At 40.8% G+C, this 16,463-nt stretch overlaps 1 protein-coding gene across 7 annotated transcripts in view; it reads left to right on the plus strand.

The window, feature by feature from the left end:
* The window catches only part of LOC138595935 (microtubule-associated protein 4), a 128,530-nt gene that overhangs the window by 50,463 nt on the left and 61,604 nt on the right, over window positions 1–16,463 (plus strand). For 6 of the 7 annotated variants that reach the window (XM_069667457.1, XM_069667456.1, XM_069667459.1 and 3 more), the window contains exons 4-6: window positions 6,736–6,849; window positions 8,078–8,164; window positions 12,456–12,644. In XM_069667457.1, the coding sequence (XP_069523558.1) occupies window positions 6,736–6,849; window positions 8,078–8,164; window positions 12,456–12,644 (390 nt within the window). The remainder of the gene's footprint in view (window positions 1–6,735; window positions 6,850–8,077; window positions 8,165–12,455; window positions 12,645–16,463) is intronic. The other variant, XM_069667458.1, reaches the window with a different exon arrangement.

Below are 16,463 nucleotides of genomic sequence, written 5' to 3' on the forward strand. Positions count from 1 at the left end.
CACATTTTATTAGCAAATAAACCTTTTCTTATTTGATCAGGTATTGTGTATGTAGAAGAGCCAAAAGGCTTAAAAGTGTCACTTCGAATCCTTACTTATTCTGCTGAGCACTTATAAAGGATAGATATTTCAAAAAATAGGGGGTCTACCCAAAACCATTTCAACCTGTCTGAACATTGGAGAGCCTTGCCATTTGGCCTGTCAGAGTTTAATCCTTTGTTAAGCATGCAGTGTTATTGGCATGTCAACAGATCAGAGTAAACACACCTGCTGCAGGCCTAAAGTAAAATAAGTTAACTTAAACACCACATACAGAAGTGCGTTAACACTTTTCTTCTGCTTAATCTTATCTGTTGATATGTAGCAGTTTACACCGTTACCTTTTTATCAGCTGAATTTTAATGTAGCAACCCTAACTTCAACATCAGCAGAGGTCTAATCTCTATTTACAGATTATTCTAGTAGAATAGTCTACAGAGTAGAATCTGTAGGCAGGGAAGTGGATTTCCGGGAAGGCAAGTGTTCTGGTCTCCATTTGAACTATGCTTGTAGTCCGAGTAATATTGACCAATCACTATTCAGCATGCTGCGTACGCAGGAAAAACAGTCCATGAGGAGAGCAAAAGCAGGCGAAACGTAATGCGCCTTAATGACATCCCGGCTCCCATCAGCCTGATCTCATTTAGCTTCTTATTAATCTCTATAAACAGACATCTGCATGCTTACAGCTAACAATCAGTTCTAGATCTAAAATTTAACTTGAGATGAATTCCCTTGATGCTGTGTCACGAAAGCTATTCAGCGGTTAGATTTCCCGACTTCCTCGAATGCATCAGATCGATCCGACCTCCATTCAACAAACAAGTATTTTAAAAGTTTTCTTCTCCTCTTGAGGACAGACTTGACAAAATGTAATTTTTACTTCGTACAAATCTGCATCATGATATTGAAATTTCGGCAACGGTGAGAACTGTTGATAACAAGTAAGTCACAAGAAAACGGTTTCTCTTTCTGTAACAATGCAGCACACGGAAAAGGAAGCCTTGACGGGGAGGCGATTATCGCTTACCGCCCGACACGTTCACCGGTGTCCCCAGAGGCTTTATCGTCTCAGACTATAGCTGATGGGATCCAAGATCTAATCAGCCAGAATGATAAACAGCTGGGTGTGTAGCTTTGATATTAGAAATAATGTATTGTATCTGAAAAGGGAATTCTAGTAAAAGAGGGATACTAGGTGCTCACGGTAGCAGGTTGTTAAACTCCAGGTGAATGCCAGGTGCTCTTAAAGCTAAAAAGTTAACTGTCGAAGGAGGGAAGCCACCGGGCTTTCTTCAGGCACACTCACACCAAGATGAGGATTTAGTTTAAAATGCCTTTATTAAATCACGGCATCTCTCGTAAAGAACATCAATATTACAGGAGTAAACGCCGACCGGTTTCAACCCTCATCGGGTCATCTTAGTAGACTTAGTGTGCCTGAAGAAAGCCCAGTGGCTTCCCTCCTTAGACAGGGAATTCTGGTGTTTCAAAGCCTGAACCCTTGTTTTTTTTATATATTTGAGCAATGAATAATAGGTACAAAAAGTTTGGGAATTGCCCCGTTAGACTGTTGACAGCTTGCGGCTGTTAAACTGGCTGAGATGGCATCATAATCCCAGTGGGCATGTGCGCCTAATCAAAGTACATCAACTGGAAGTGCCTGTTTTTACCACTGACAGGCCCAGATTGCTATTCAGAGCATTTGAAATCATTATGGAGAATCACTACAGGAATAACCCTTTTCCTTAAGGTACGATTACTGTTACTTTCCTCAAAGCAACCAGACTCCATTAACAAAACTATTTTTTTTATCAGGACACTGCTGTTGCTTGTCACCCCTCCCTTGTTCTGTCAGTTTAGTCATAATCTACAATGAGATTAAACTTGGATCGGGTGATAAAGGTAATCTATGTGGTGATAAGACAAACAATGAGTCAATCCCTGCCAGGTGGAAAATGTCCTGGTGATTACTTTGGTATTTTTATTCTCCTGATGTTGGGCAATTTTGTAAAGCAGCTTGGTGCACAGCTTTTAAATGAGTCATCACACGCAGGGTCCAAAAAAGCTCAGGTTTCTTACAGTCTGTCTTAGTGTCACAATACCCCCAAACCCTTTTCCTGTTGTCCTAATACAAAGTACAAGGATAGGATACACCAAGGGGACCAATAAGTTCAGATTTTGTTCACAACATTGTCATTTTTTTTCATTTCCTGAGTCATATTTCAGATGGTACAAATGTCAACATAACAAAGTTTCAATGACAGTGTTCTCCTGCTAACCCCTGGTCCTCAGCTCATCCCAAATCTGCTGCCTGTCCTCAGAACAACCCTCACAGGGCTCCAGTGCCACTTCCAAAACTTGTCCATGCATGAGTTGGATTAGGCAAGACATGCATATGTGTGTGTGCAGTGTGTGTGTGTGTGTGTGTGTGTGTGTTCATTCTGGGCTATATTTATCTGTTTTATTCTGTCAGGTCAGCCAACTGTCCTCAAAGCATGGGGTCTGACTTTTTGGCTGACATCATGTTGTGTCTGTCTCTCTCTCTGAACATGGTTGTGCTTGTATGTGTTACTGTGTGCCTGCATGCTCGTGTATGTGGGTGAATGGTCATCTTTTCGTCCACATTAGTGCAGCTACAGCAGAGTAGCTTTGAGTGTGTGCGTGTGTGTCCTCAGATGCCTCTTAAACGACAAAGTTCATCTGTCAAACCGATAGCTGATCCAGTGTGTCTCGCCATGCTTCGTCCCCAGACTGAGGTCAGCACCCCCTCCTCCCAGAAGCAGCTCTTACATAATTTGGAAATTTTGTTGACACTATACACAGGATCAGAAATATAACAGATTTGCAGATGTCACACTTAAGTGGTGCTGCTTACTAGAAGCTGGGGTTATGGGACATAAGCGACATCTAACTTATATTTTACAACCCATTTATCTTAAAGAACTGCTAAAGTACGCATAATGACAGTCAAGTGACAGGCACAGAAAGCTGAAACCTTCAACTGACTAAATGTATGTTTTGATTTCTTGATCTGATATGATGTGAGGTAGCCTTGAGTGCCATGAAAGGTGCTATTAACGCCATCAAACACCCACCAACATATTTAACATACAAGGACAAGTACATACAAATACTACAGAATGGTTTCCCTTGAGACGCACTTACCCCCCTGATGGTGTGTGATACTTTAAAATGACAACACATTGCAAGGGTTGCGGGGGCTGGAGCCTACCCCAGCTGTCATTGGGCGAGAGGCGGGGTACACCCTGGACTGATCGCCAGTCAATCACAGGGCTGACACAAAGTGACAGACAACCTTTCACGCTCACAATCAAACCTACGGGCAATTTTGGAGTCACCAATTAACCTAACGAGTCTTTGGACTGTGGGAGGAAGCCAGACTACCCAGAAGGAACCCATGCATGTACAGGGAGAACATGCAAACTCCACACAGAAAGGTCCCCTGTGTCCGGGATTAAAACTAGATTTTAAGCCTTCTAGCCTTGAGGCGACAGCGCTAACCACTGCACCACCGTGCAGCTCATAACAAACATGAAGTTACAGAAAACTATTTTATTTATTTATGTTGGAAATAAATTGATTGACAACTTAATGAATACTTGAAATGAAAGCTAAACATTAAATTGGTAATTTGATTAATTTGAAGTTTGAAGTTGATGCTAGCAATTAAGCTCTCCGATTTGTTTTCGTTGTTTTTTACAAAAATAGCCGACAATTTGTCTGCTTACCTTTATTGGTGAGTGCACCATCCAACATGTGAAACCTAAAATACCATGGTTTTATGTACTTGTATCCTTAAAGTAGTAATCCTGAAGATTTTCATGTAAATAAAGCGTATCGCTCACTGATGAAACCTGGCCTGATGAAAGCCTTTGCACTTGCAGTATATAGTAGAATTATGGACTCGGCGTCTGTGGCAACATTCGCGGAATAAAATCACAAGCAGCACCCAGTTAGTGACGCGTTTTCCATCAGCCAGCAGTGGTTGGTCTGCCAGAGAGGGTAGGCGGAGCTAAGGGGATGCATTTCCGGAGTCTGCAAGTGTTGCGAGTAAACAGTAATCTACTATGGCTGAACAAACAAAGAAAAGATGGATGACTACAGATACAACTTCAAAAATAAGTGAAAATCCAAAGAAAAAGAAGCAAATTGGACGCTCAGATGAAGCAAACAGTCTGAAAAGGAAAGCGACCGTCAGCGAGGAAAATCAAGAGTTACAGCCGTGACAAAGGGAGCCAACTGTAGACGTGGTTAAATTGGGAAGTGTCCTCACGCAATTATCGTATATATCCCCATTAGGGGTTGCCCAAGAGCACATTACAGGTCCAAAATTCACCTGGGTGTCAGTATTGCTTGTCATATGTTCTCTAATATGAAAATGATTCGCTTATGTTCAGTGTTGTGCAGAAGCCCCGTAGTTGTTTTAGTTTCTGGTCTGTAAGGAGACAGTAGTTAAAGGTCAAGTAGTCATGATGATGAATGATGACAGTGTAATGAGTCCCCTGTCGGGCTCTGACTCACCTACAGTACTAAGAACAATTCATGTGACAGTTCCAAAAAGAAGCACATGCACAAACACTGACATTATGTGCATCACAGTTGGTCTTCCTCCTTTTGTCAAGCTGAGCAGTTCAACACTGGTACATTAAACACAGTGCAGTGTGTAAAGAGTAACTCAGCATGAAATATTCCCCTGTGGACTGAACTGAACCCCCCAAAATTTGTCTGAGCTAAGAGCTATATTTAAACGTCATATAAAAATTGTTGAGACACCAAGCCTCATGTGGTAGAAGCATAACTGCAAACGTGACTGAAGAAAATACAAACAAGAATCTAGACTTAAATATATATGTTAGTATGCTAAAAAAAAAGTGGGAAACCACAGATTTAAAACACTTTATTCTGTTGCAGAACCAAATCTGAGCACTTGAAATGCTGGTAAAATCCCTTATTGTAGAGTAAATCTGTGATGGATGTTAATTCCAAGCATTACTTCCTTAAAGGACTGCCTAAGAGATTGTTTAAAACCTGTTAGTGTCTTACCGTCCATCTTTCTGACTCTGTTGGATTGCTTTTAACTGGAAAACCACTATGAAAAGATTCTACTTTAATGCTGTTTCAACTGCTCCTAATATTGTTCACAATATTGCTCAAAAGATGTTTTCTTTGAGTGATGGGTACTTACCAGACAGCCACCAGCTTTTGGGTTACGTATTAGTGTAACCTCCATCCCTCTGATGCAAACACACCCTCTGGCTGCAGCTTTATATAAGACTGAGATCTACAACCCAAATGGCTCGGTGAGGGTTTAGGGATGCATATAGTGAGAGATATTGGGAGGTTTTCATACCAGTGCCCTTGACTGCCCTTTCAAAGCAGCTTGGTCTGATTTCAGCACCTTGGACAGCGGCACAGCACAGCGGGGGAAACATCCGCTTCTTCTCCTGCAAGAGAACACTGTGTGCATTCACAGGGGCCACGGCAGACATGTGGGGAATCCACTGTGACCTTGCATGTGATGTTTTACCCCCCTAAATTTGTGTTTCCAAGGCGTAGAGAGACACCAAGAAAGACAAACAAAATTTGAGATCATAAGGAGAGCTGCTCCAGGAGTGTTTTTAAATCAATGGGTGACCCTGCCGAAGGAGTGTTTTCTGTGTCTTGTTGAGACAGACAATGCACACCCTACCATGGCCCTGCTGCGTGTCTGATATATGGAAGCGCTTGTGACTTTGGGTGGCGTCCTGTCTGCTTGCCTCACTGTCACCCTCTGTGAGCGCTGCTGGGAGAGGGATGCCATCGGTGGCTCCCTCCATCTCTCCTCTGCGCCTCCCCTCCCTTCGTTACGCCTCTGATTCACTTCCTCTCTGTTAATACATTTTTCTTCTTTTCCTTCTATTCATCACTCCCTTATTTTCCTCTAACCGCCCCGGTCTTTTCCCCTCATCCTGCTTTTCTCTCCCCTTTATTTTCCACTCTGACCCTCCGCCTGCATGTTTCTCTGTATTTTCCCCTGTTCTCCTTCCATTTTCATTCTTTCAACAAATCTACTAGTCGCTGTTCTAGCCTCAGTGGTCCAGTCAGGATCCTCGGTTGGAGACTGGGACAGAGAGGGAGGGAGTGGGCTGCAGGAGGTCGAGGAGCGGAGGGGAGGTGCTAGCTGGCGGGGCCCGGGACCTGAACCAGACAGACAGTGAAACGTCACACCAAAGCCAGACTCCCCGACTGCGATCGCATTTTTGTGTGTGTGTCTGTGTGTGGTGGTTGTGTGTTTGTGTGTGTGACTGGGGGTTCACAGTGTTAGTAGCTCAGAGCCAGCTGAGGCTGCAGTGGAGACAGACAGGGACAGAGGCACTGAGCAGTACACAGCAAACACCACTGAATGTTGAGTTTTATGGGACTGGGATATCTGCTTTTGGGAGGAAATTTGTCAGGTGAGAGCGCGGGTGCATGTGCGGGTGTTGCGATAATTTTACGGGTGAAAGAGTCAGTCATACAGAGGTGTTACTATTTCGTGAATGCCTTTGTGTGAGTAATTTGTGCGCGTGTGTGGATATGTGTTCAGTGCAGTCTGCTTTCATTAGCGTTGTGTTATTAAATTACAGTTGTAAAGTAGCACGTCATCAGCGAGGAGGGGGAACTAATGCTCAGTGTTCCATGTTGTCACTGCAGGTTTTAAGCTGACCGCAGGGGGACAGACTTCAGCGTCGCGCCCAGAGCCGCAAGGGGAGGTGTGGCCACGCTCACTTGACCAGCAGCAGGCCCTGGCTTCAGACTTCTTATCAGGTAACAAGGTCAAGATTGTTGGTCAAAAGTGACACCAATTAAATGTTAGAAAAGGGTTTTGCTTCTATGATAGCACAGCAAAATGCGATGGTGCAGGTCATTTTAAGTTTTATATATAAACAAGGAAGTAGATGTGTAACATTTGTTGTTAGAATAGCTCTTTAATTATTTGACTAACTGCATCTTGAAGACTTGAAGCTCCATTACTTCAGTACTATTATTAATGACTGTGAGTGATCGGGTTTCACTTCAGACGACTTTAGCATTACTTTCTAGACTTATTAACAGTTAATAACAGATGTATGGCCCTAAGTCACATGACTTAGACATGATTTAAGTCAGACCATGGTCAGGACTCTAGTGGTTTAGACTTGACTTAAAAAAAAGGACAAACAACTGGAATTTAACCGATTTACATTTAGTCCTAACTTTGACTGGACTTGATGGAGAACTATAGTATAAAGAGCAGGCAGCCAATCAAGTCTGAGACAATTTAAAAGAGGCCAATCATGTTTCAGAAGCAGAAGCTGAAGATGCGTTTGGTGGTGCACATGAGCAGACACACACAAAATGACTTATAAAGGATTAAGAATTAACTTAAACTGTGACTTGACTTAGGACTTACTTCTGATCTCATAGGCAAGACTTTTTTTCCCCCTGTGACTTATTAGATAATCAAGTCACTTCTCTGGGACATTATTTGTCTCAAGGGTCTCAAAATCAAAGCAATGAGTCATTTATCATCTCTTTAAAGCTTTATTGGCCAGTGTTTGCAAACACAAGGAATTTGGCAGTTGTTGTTAGTAACTCTCATGACACAGTACAGCTCAACAAAGACAACAAGCTACACAAATATAAGCAGAGAAACATATATGTAGTATATGCAGGAGGCCTGAGGAAAAATAACATAAACAGAAGGCCATATTTTGTGATTATTATGATTGACTTCAGTGGTTTGCAATCTTCTTTGTGCATTGCTGGGTAGTATATGCAAACATTTACAAAAGTTGAATTACAACACCTTTTCTCTTTTCTTTCCTTCCACCTCACCCATTATACATTTTTAATGCATTCATGCCCAAACACCACGTCCTACTACCTCCAATCCATCCTCTCCTTTGACTTCACCATCCATCTTTGCTCTTTCCACTCGCTCAACTACTTTTTCCTTTCCACTTTTCCCCCTTTTTTTCTTCTTCTTTGTTATTATTTCCCTTCATCTTGCCAGCCTCCATGGCAAGTTACTCAGATCCTCTGGGCCCTCAGACCAGCCCTGCCCACATGATGGACACTGGCCGGATGGCTGCTTTTTCAGGTATACTCCCATATTTTCTTGCAACTGCCACACAGCAACACTGCATTAGTATGTTAACAGCGGCATAACTAACAAACTACAGAATTGTTCCAAAAAAATGTCCACTAAAACTAAGTGATAGCACTAGCATTAGCAAAGCGTTAGTTTGCATCAGCAGCACCGAATACTTTGTATCACGGTGCTGACTGGCTATCTACGAGTGGCGATGCAACTGTTCGCCAACTACTTCCTTTAAAGTAACAAAGTATAAATCAAGATCATTTCATCATGGTGATTACTCTTGAAACATCTTTTGCTCATCTTATTCCTTAGTTTTATACTGACTTCTTGAACTGCGTCTTTCTTTCTTTCTTTCTTTCTTTTTTTATCAGTCTTTGGATGAAAATGTAGGTTCATTCAGATAATAGTAACTTGATTCCTGTTGTTGTGGTCACTGCCTACTACATCTTATTAAATTTGTGACTTTTATTATATTTATCTTAAATATGGTTGACAGCCCTGTACTGAATATAGCCAATACCAGACAGTTTTTTGTGTCTGACCACCTACATACACTTTATTTGTCCTGGTTATTCCTAAAGTGTTCCCAAGATAATCTGGATATTATTTGCATCACTAAATGTAGTTTGATAGTCTGTATTAAACCTGGACTCAGTCCAACTGGTAGCATCTGACCTAAACACAAGAAATACCAATCTCAAGTAAAATTAATCTGTTCGTCTTAGTACCACTGTCACTGCTGGAATAATGGTCCAATTCTGTAGTTAATCTAGTTTATTGAGGGCTGTCTTTGTGTTGCAGCAGTTCTGTGACCATGCATGAAATATAGATGACATAATTTAATTTTTTCACAGGTTTTTATCATTATTTCATTTTTACTTTTTGTTTTCAATTTCAGTTTTAATGCTAGTTTTTTGGGTGTTTTTTGATGTTTATTTTTAGTGTAGGTTTTATTAGTTTTTTTTGTCATATGGGAAACTTGTCCAGGGCAAGACCCAAAAGGGCCAGAAAATGTATTGTGTAATAAAAACTGAAAACTTCATACCGATATATTCAAATACAAAAGTTGAGCAACCACAACCATCCACAAAAGACTAACCATAAAGGATACGTGTCATTAAATCATTGAATCACCTGCTTACAACAACAACTACAACTACAACAGTACAGTAATTGTAGATGTGGGCATTTACTCGGCATATGTGTGAAGACATTTTCTCTATCATTTTATTTTATTTTTGTTTGAACAGTTTCAGTTAGTTATCGTTTTTTTGTAAAGCCTCGTTATTTTTATTTCAGTTTAACGAAAATGTTATCGACAATCTAGTTTGCGTTGTTTCGTGAGTTGACGTTAACAATAATAACCTGGTCCATAATTTCCTTCTTTTTTTATTGCAAGAACAGGTAGCCACTAGCCAGCTAGAATATCTTGCAGTGAAATCGACATTTTTCAAATGAAATAATGGAGGACATATTTTGGGGGGAAAGCATAACTTTGTTTCTTGAAGGTCAACGTTTAGCATTGGACAATCAACCAAGTTATGCTAGCAGCAGGACCTTTAGTGTAGCTGCCGTCCGAAGTGAAATTCTTCTCGGCTTCTATGACTAAAGTGAGTAAAGGATTTAGCATTGTTCTGTCTCTATTCACCACAGTGTTTTTTTATGTGTAAGTTTTATTTTTTGGGGGCATTTTTTTTTAAGATTATTCTCTTAATTTGGTTCATGGCATGTTAAGTAAAGGGGATGACATTTTGAAAATACAGTACAAAAAACATAAATTAATCTCTAATAAACGAGGATCTTAATGACAAACATTTGGATGTTTCAGCACCAAAACGTCTTTGCTCGTTAGTTTTCCTTCCTCATTAAAAATGTAACTCGAGCCCAACAACTGGCCTCAATCTGCGCTTGTAAATTCCAGCCTGATAAATGGCTCGTGGTGAGGCCAAGCTTGTTAGCTGCATGCAGAGCTGAAGCTGTCACTGCTGGTACTCCAGAAGGTGACGCACACACTCACTCACACACATCCACGCACACACAGAGTATGAGTTATGAGGCTGAGTTATGTCTTTCACCATGCCAACCTCTGCATACCCAGCTCTCTCTGTTGTCTTAATGAGAGCTGTCATCTCTGGGCCACCGTACCCTGCTCCAGGCTTCAGCACACACATGCACGCACATACTCTTGTGCTCTGGCTCTCTCTCACAAACACGTACAGACACCACAAACCTTTCCTATAAATACACGTACTGTTGACACTTGCATCCATGAATGCACACAAAATTACTCTATAATCCAATTTTCACCTATTTAACTCACACACAGTCCCCTCATGCACACGCACAATCGGACGCATTCATGTGTTCATGTGCAGACCCTGCCAGTTTCGAACATACTGTACATGTTCAGACCACATGGACAGAGAGTTTTCCCAGAAGCTGTTTAGAATGTAGTTCTTTTTCGAGTCTCTTTCCAGTGTTATGTCGTTTTGTACGTCTGTCTTTTTGTTTTTTCTTTTGCTCTGTCATTGCACAGTAATCTTATTTTTCCGAGTTCTGATGAACAAACCCATAGTAAAATCATCCTTGTCCACCTTGTTAGTGTTAAGGGTTGTTCCAATATGAATACCAATATCATAAATGCCTCAGAAACAGCCTAAAAGGAGGTATCAGATAACAGTGAGAATGGCAGTCTAGGCACTATTCAGATACTGTTATTTATTTTTTTATCCCCCCCTCCAAAAAAATAGACAATGTTACATATTGTGGCTGCCACTACCATCTACTGTTTTGGACCAGTAAAGAAAAAAATGGTTCGGGATAAATTACCATTTGACAACAACGAGAGTCATATAAGCAAGTAATATGTCAGCGTCATATCTATGTCATATCAGTATTTCCCATCAAACCTTTTAGGCTCTATATTTTTCAAATATAAAGTGAGCGCTTTTATGAAACAAAAACTGTGGACAGAAGGCCATGGGGTGTCGGGAGGGGTAGCTAACCGAGTTGCCGCTAATGTAGCTCAGCTTTTTTCTCAATGCTCAGCTTGCTTAGGTCAATGGTTCTCAAAGTGGGGTCCTAGGACCCCTGGGGGTCTGTGAACCATAGCCTGGTTCGCTGAATTATAATAAATGTATAATAAATTATAAAATTGTGCTGTATCATTAAAAACTGTATGTCTACAGATGAGGACCATTTGCGGCAATGAAACAAGCATATTGTTACCATTACTCCCACCAATGTTACATTAGCTTTGGACCAATAGAAGCTGATATGATTTTGACACATCAAGTCAATCTGTCATGAATCACTCACCTCACTCAGGTCGCAACGAACCGTTCCTGCTGCTGTCTTGCTGCTGTTAATTTTCTGAAAGCTTTTAAGATCAATTACTTGAAAAGTATAAATGCTGTCAAGCAAAAATAAAACTTTTCTATGAAGACAGCACAGTGGAATGCATTCCAAAATGCACTGAGCTGCTTCAGGTGAATCAGCCAATCAGAGTGCAGCCTGAGGTGAAGGGAGAGGGTGGGGACTGGGTCGGGTTCAGCACGGTGCAGCACTGTCAAACCGAGATGGAAAGCAGTGTGAAGCAGTTTGAATGAAATGACCCTCTGTTTTAAAGTATGTAAGTGGTATTAACATGATTCACATTGAAATGTTTTTCTGTTTATCGCTATGAAACAGGTCTGAAGTATTTAGGTTGATACGTTTTACAATACAAATGGTTCCAATGGCATCTAAGAGTGCAAATGATAGGAAGCTTATGCTTAATCAGTGTTACAATTATGAGGGGGTCCTTGGAAAATGTTCTCCCCTGGAAGGGGTCCCTGGCCCCAAAAAGTTTGAGAACCCCTGGCTTAGGTCACATTCCTAAACTTGCCCGAGTAAGGCCATACAATAATGATATCAGTCATACAAATCCATACAGGGTGAGTTTTTTCCACCTCTTTAAAAATAGTAGAATACATGAACATTTATCTGAGGCGAACTCAGTATCGCCAATATCAAGTTTGAATATCCAAATCAGTATCAGGATGGATGTCATGTGAACATCTCTGGTAGTGTTATAACTGAACTCTGTGCTAATGCTGGCTGCAAAGAACAAGATGTGTTTCCTCTTTGTTTGGATGTTATACTATGTAACTTGTAATGGGAATACTCCTTTCAATTAAAAGTATACAAACTAACCACTGCATTATTGTTGGTATGTTTTGAAACAGTAGCATCAGTGCTGAGAGAATCCCAACACTCACCTTAGATATGTTTTTCTAACTTTGATCTTCAGGTTTCTCCCAGCCTGCTGGGATGGGGGTCACCGTTGAGGTTGGGGCTGCACCTCTGTCTGCTGAGAGGATTCCAAGTAAAGCTGAACCCCAGCACGCCACACCCACAGCGGGGTCAGAAGCCCCTAAAGAGCACAGCCCCATGCTGCCTGAACCCCAGGCTCCTCGCAGCCCTCTGGATCTGTCTGGAGGTAAGACACATGCAGAATCATGCCAGTTGTAAGAAAACTGGAAGTGTTAACCTGCTCTTTTTCATGAAGGTTGTGCTTGACAATCAGAATGTAAATACACATTCACACCTGTGAGATGCCCAAGGCTAGTCAATAAATTCACTGAAAATAAGCCTCTGTGCTCAGGGGTTCAGTTTTTCTTATTCCTATATGTTAAATCACAAGGTACTCCACCAACCTAAACCTCATACTTCTCCTTTGCATATGTCTTTTTTAATATTTTTCCACTTGACTTTTGGAATAATTTACCTTTTTTTTTTTACCAGTCTTTCTGCAATATGGTCACAGAATACATGCCCTCCTGGCTAGTACTTATAAGTGTCACTTTAAAACTTATACAAAAGTGCTAAATCACTGCTAATTGCCATTTAAACAACTGTAGTCAGACCCATTTCCAAAGCATGGTTTGTACTCGATAGTTCTCAAACCATGGGGTAGTTTGTTCAACCTCTGCATCCTCACAGCAAGAGCAGCTCAAAACTGATCACTGTAATAATGCATTTCTGTTATTGATCCCATATAAGAGTGTTCCCTGTGCTGCACTGCCTGATTTTTTCCACAGAGGGGGGCAGTATACAGAGCAGCTGAATGTCTTTGCTTTTTTTATAGCTTCCTGTACACACACACACACACACACACCCACAAGCTACAATGTGATTTAGTCGTCCAGCTCAAGGTCGATGCACATCTCATGCTGACATATATAGGGTGTGCCATGCTGCTATGGCTTTAAGTTATATACCGTATTTCTGTGTGTGTGTGCGTGTGTGTGTGTGTGTGTGTGTTTGCATGGTGGATTTGTGTGTATCCCCCCCCTACACAGGGCTGCTCTCTAGTTCAATGTTCCTCTGATCCTAGAGAGCATGGAGCTGTAGTTGTCACCATGCTGTGGCTTGTGTCAGCTAATAGGGCCATGCTAGCATTACATGTGGCCAGCGGAACAGTGCACAAAGCTTCACAGCAGCTGAGCCCCCTATGGTGCACTGCTACACAGCAGGTGGCAGAACCCTCTGTGCCGCTGCGCTAGATAAGAGCGGAGGGATAAAAATCCTGGTGATGCCTTAATTTGGCTTCACAGCCAATTAAGTACAATAATTATGAACTATAACATAACTATAATGGCTTGCGCATTAGTCTAAGGGACATTACGATCAGTATCACAAATTAGTTAAGATAAGGTTGTGTTTTATTAATCCTGATGGAAATAATAGTGCCAGATTGCTCCAAAGTTGCAGTACAAAATATTAATAATACAAAATAACAACTCAAATATAAGTTAAATATAAAATATATAATGTGTGTAGGGGTTAAATGCAAAGAGACATAATAAGTACAATAGGATATTTAGAAAATTAAGCTGAGTAGAAAGTATTGGTGGCAATTATGGCCATAACATTGTCGTATTCCCAGTAAAAGTAATAAAAAAACATATATTGCACAAGATGATGACTGTAAAGATAGCTCATGATATAAAACGTAAATGTACATGATCATCATGAAAAGTTATATTGCACAAAACAGTGAAAGTCAGTGTTGTGACCAAGTCATCTTTGCACAAGCCCAAGTAAGTCTCAAGTAATTTGGTCCAAGTCACAAGCAAGTCTCGAGTCATTTTTTCTTGGGCAAGTCAAGTCCCAAGTCAAGTCACTTTTCTTCCACCCAAGATCCAGCACTCTTACCTGTAGTATCCGGTCTTTATAAAGAGAAAAGACAAGGTATTAGTAGCTCGTCTAATAATGATATTATTGGCCAATCTATATAACCTGTTCAAAAAGTATGACAGTGAATTGTATCTGTATAATCTTGGCACAGACGCAGCCATGATGACAGTATTGAGTAGTAACGAGTACGACTGATGAGGCTTCTCTTTGGGAAAAAAAACATCAGGTAGCGGGGGGCTTTGATGTTGCGTGTTGCCAGGGCGAGGAGTTTGACTGACAGCCAGTCCTCCAATCATGACAATCACATACCGGGGAGCTTTTTGAGTCGTCCAATCATGATTCCCAGTTTGCGCTGCATTCATACTTGTTAGATAGACAGAAACTTTGAATTATATCATTTTATATTTAACAGCTAACATTTAATCTTGTGGACACACTCAAGTCATCATTATTTTTAGTCAAGTCAAGTTGCAAGTCATCAAAACAGTGACTCAAGTCGACTCGAGTCCAAGTCACCATGACTCAAGTCCACATCTCTGGTGAAAGTTAAAGTAATTTGCAAATAGTACTAATAAATAAGCAACAGTATTGCACACAATACTTCACTCTGTAAATATAAATATAACCCCTTATCTAGGAAAGTAATATTGCCTACATACATATACATAATATAGCTAAAAGTGTTATTGCACATGATATTACAAGTTGTATTAGAGCCATGATGGAGAAATTGCACTTTTGATGAATTGAAAGACCCTTCATGCTCCATTTTTCCTCCTCTGCTGAACAGGGATGTCATGTTCACCAATCTGTTGCCATTGGTTTATGTTTTTAACAGAAACATTAGGCAGTTTTGTTGGAGGTTGGTGGACTTCTGTCAGTGAAACCCAATGCTTCTAGTACGTTTTCAAATTAAAAACACCTACAGTACCATGCAGGGATTTCCCCCATTGAGGCACTATAATCACCAATCTTACATTTTTGTCTTGGTAGTGTTACTGACTTTGAGTTTTTAAGATTATGATTATGACCCCAACTCAGAGTCTTATAATATGCTAATTATTATCCCTGATGGAAACCAATGGCTCTTCCAAAAGTTCAAAATCTCTTTAACTCACAGAATGGGATTTATTTCAATTTTATAATGACACTGACAAAGAAACTGTATTAAATAGGCGGATACCCTATGCACTTTAGGAGGTCAGTATTGGTGCAAATGGTAAATGGACTGCACTGATATAGCGTGTATCTAGTCTTCCGACCACTGAAAGCTGCTTTTACACTACATGTCACATTCACCCATTCCCACACACATACACTGATGGCAAAGACCTGGCTGTGCCATCAGGAGCAATTTGGCATTCAGCGTCTTGCCCAAGGACATTTCGACATGTGGCAGTAACAGTCAGGGTCGAACCCCCAACCTTTCGACAGAGAGACGACTGACTCTACCACTGAGCCATAGCCGCCCCAAATACAGATTTAGCATATCTGATTGGCATATCCTTACACTTTATATGTAATAATATTTGTACTGGAAACATTGAGATTCATGGACAGGACAATACAACAAAACTATAATCAAATAAACTCAAAGTGGCAATAGTCAGCGGAGAGACACTCAGATCAGCAAAAAAATGATGTAACATGAATTGACTGATTTAAAAATAAATGCCATGGAAATTAACTTGAACTGACTTAATCAAAACAATGCTTAATCGTTGAAGTGTGACGGTTCCATCATCAAGGGAAAATGGCCTGTAATTAATCTAAGCCTTTCCAGACAAAGTTCTGGTTCTGTCAGAAAAGAACATAAAGATCCCCGCCACTATTTGGGATTATTACGGTAAAACCCTGAGCTATCCAGTCATTAGGAACTTGTCTTTAACTGGCACATTCAGCAAAGGTCACAGTGTTAATGCAGTCAATTGTTGAGCTTGAACCTATTTTGTTTTGCTCCCCCTGCTGCTAAAATGTAAACTATGAGAGACCAAAGAAACAGATATTTTAGTCATTACAGCTGAGGAGTGCTTTAATTTCACTGCACTAGCAGAGCCAAACTTGACTTGCTTCAGCAGCAGGAGATGATTCATTTCCAAACGTTTTAGTTGAGTTGTAG

The sequence above is a fragment of the Semicossyphus pulcher genome, unplaced genomic scaffold, assembly GCF_022749685.1.
Source record: "Semicossyphus pulcher isolate SPU_LCO1_2020_fin unplaced genomic scaffold, fSemPul1.0.p SCAF_18, whole genome shotgun sequence".
Lineage (NCBI taxonomy): Eukaryota > Metazoa > Chordata > Actinopteri > Labriformes > Labridae > Semicossyphus > Semicossyphus pulcher.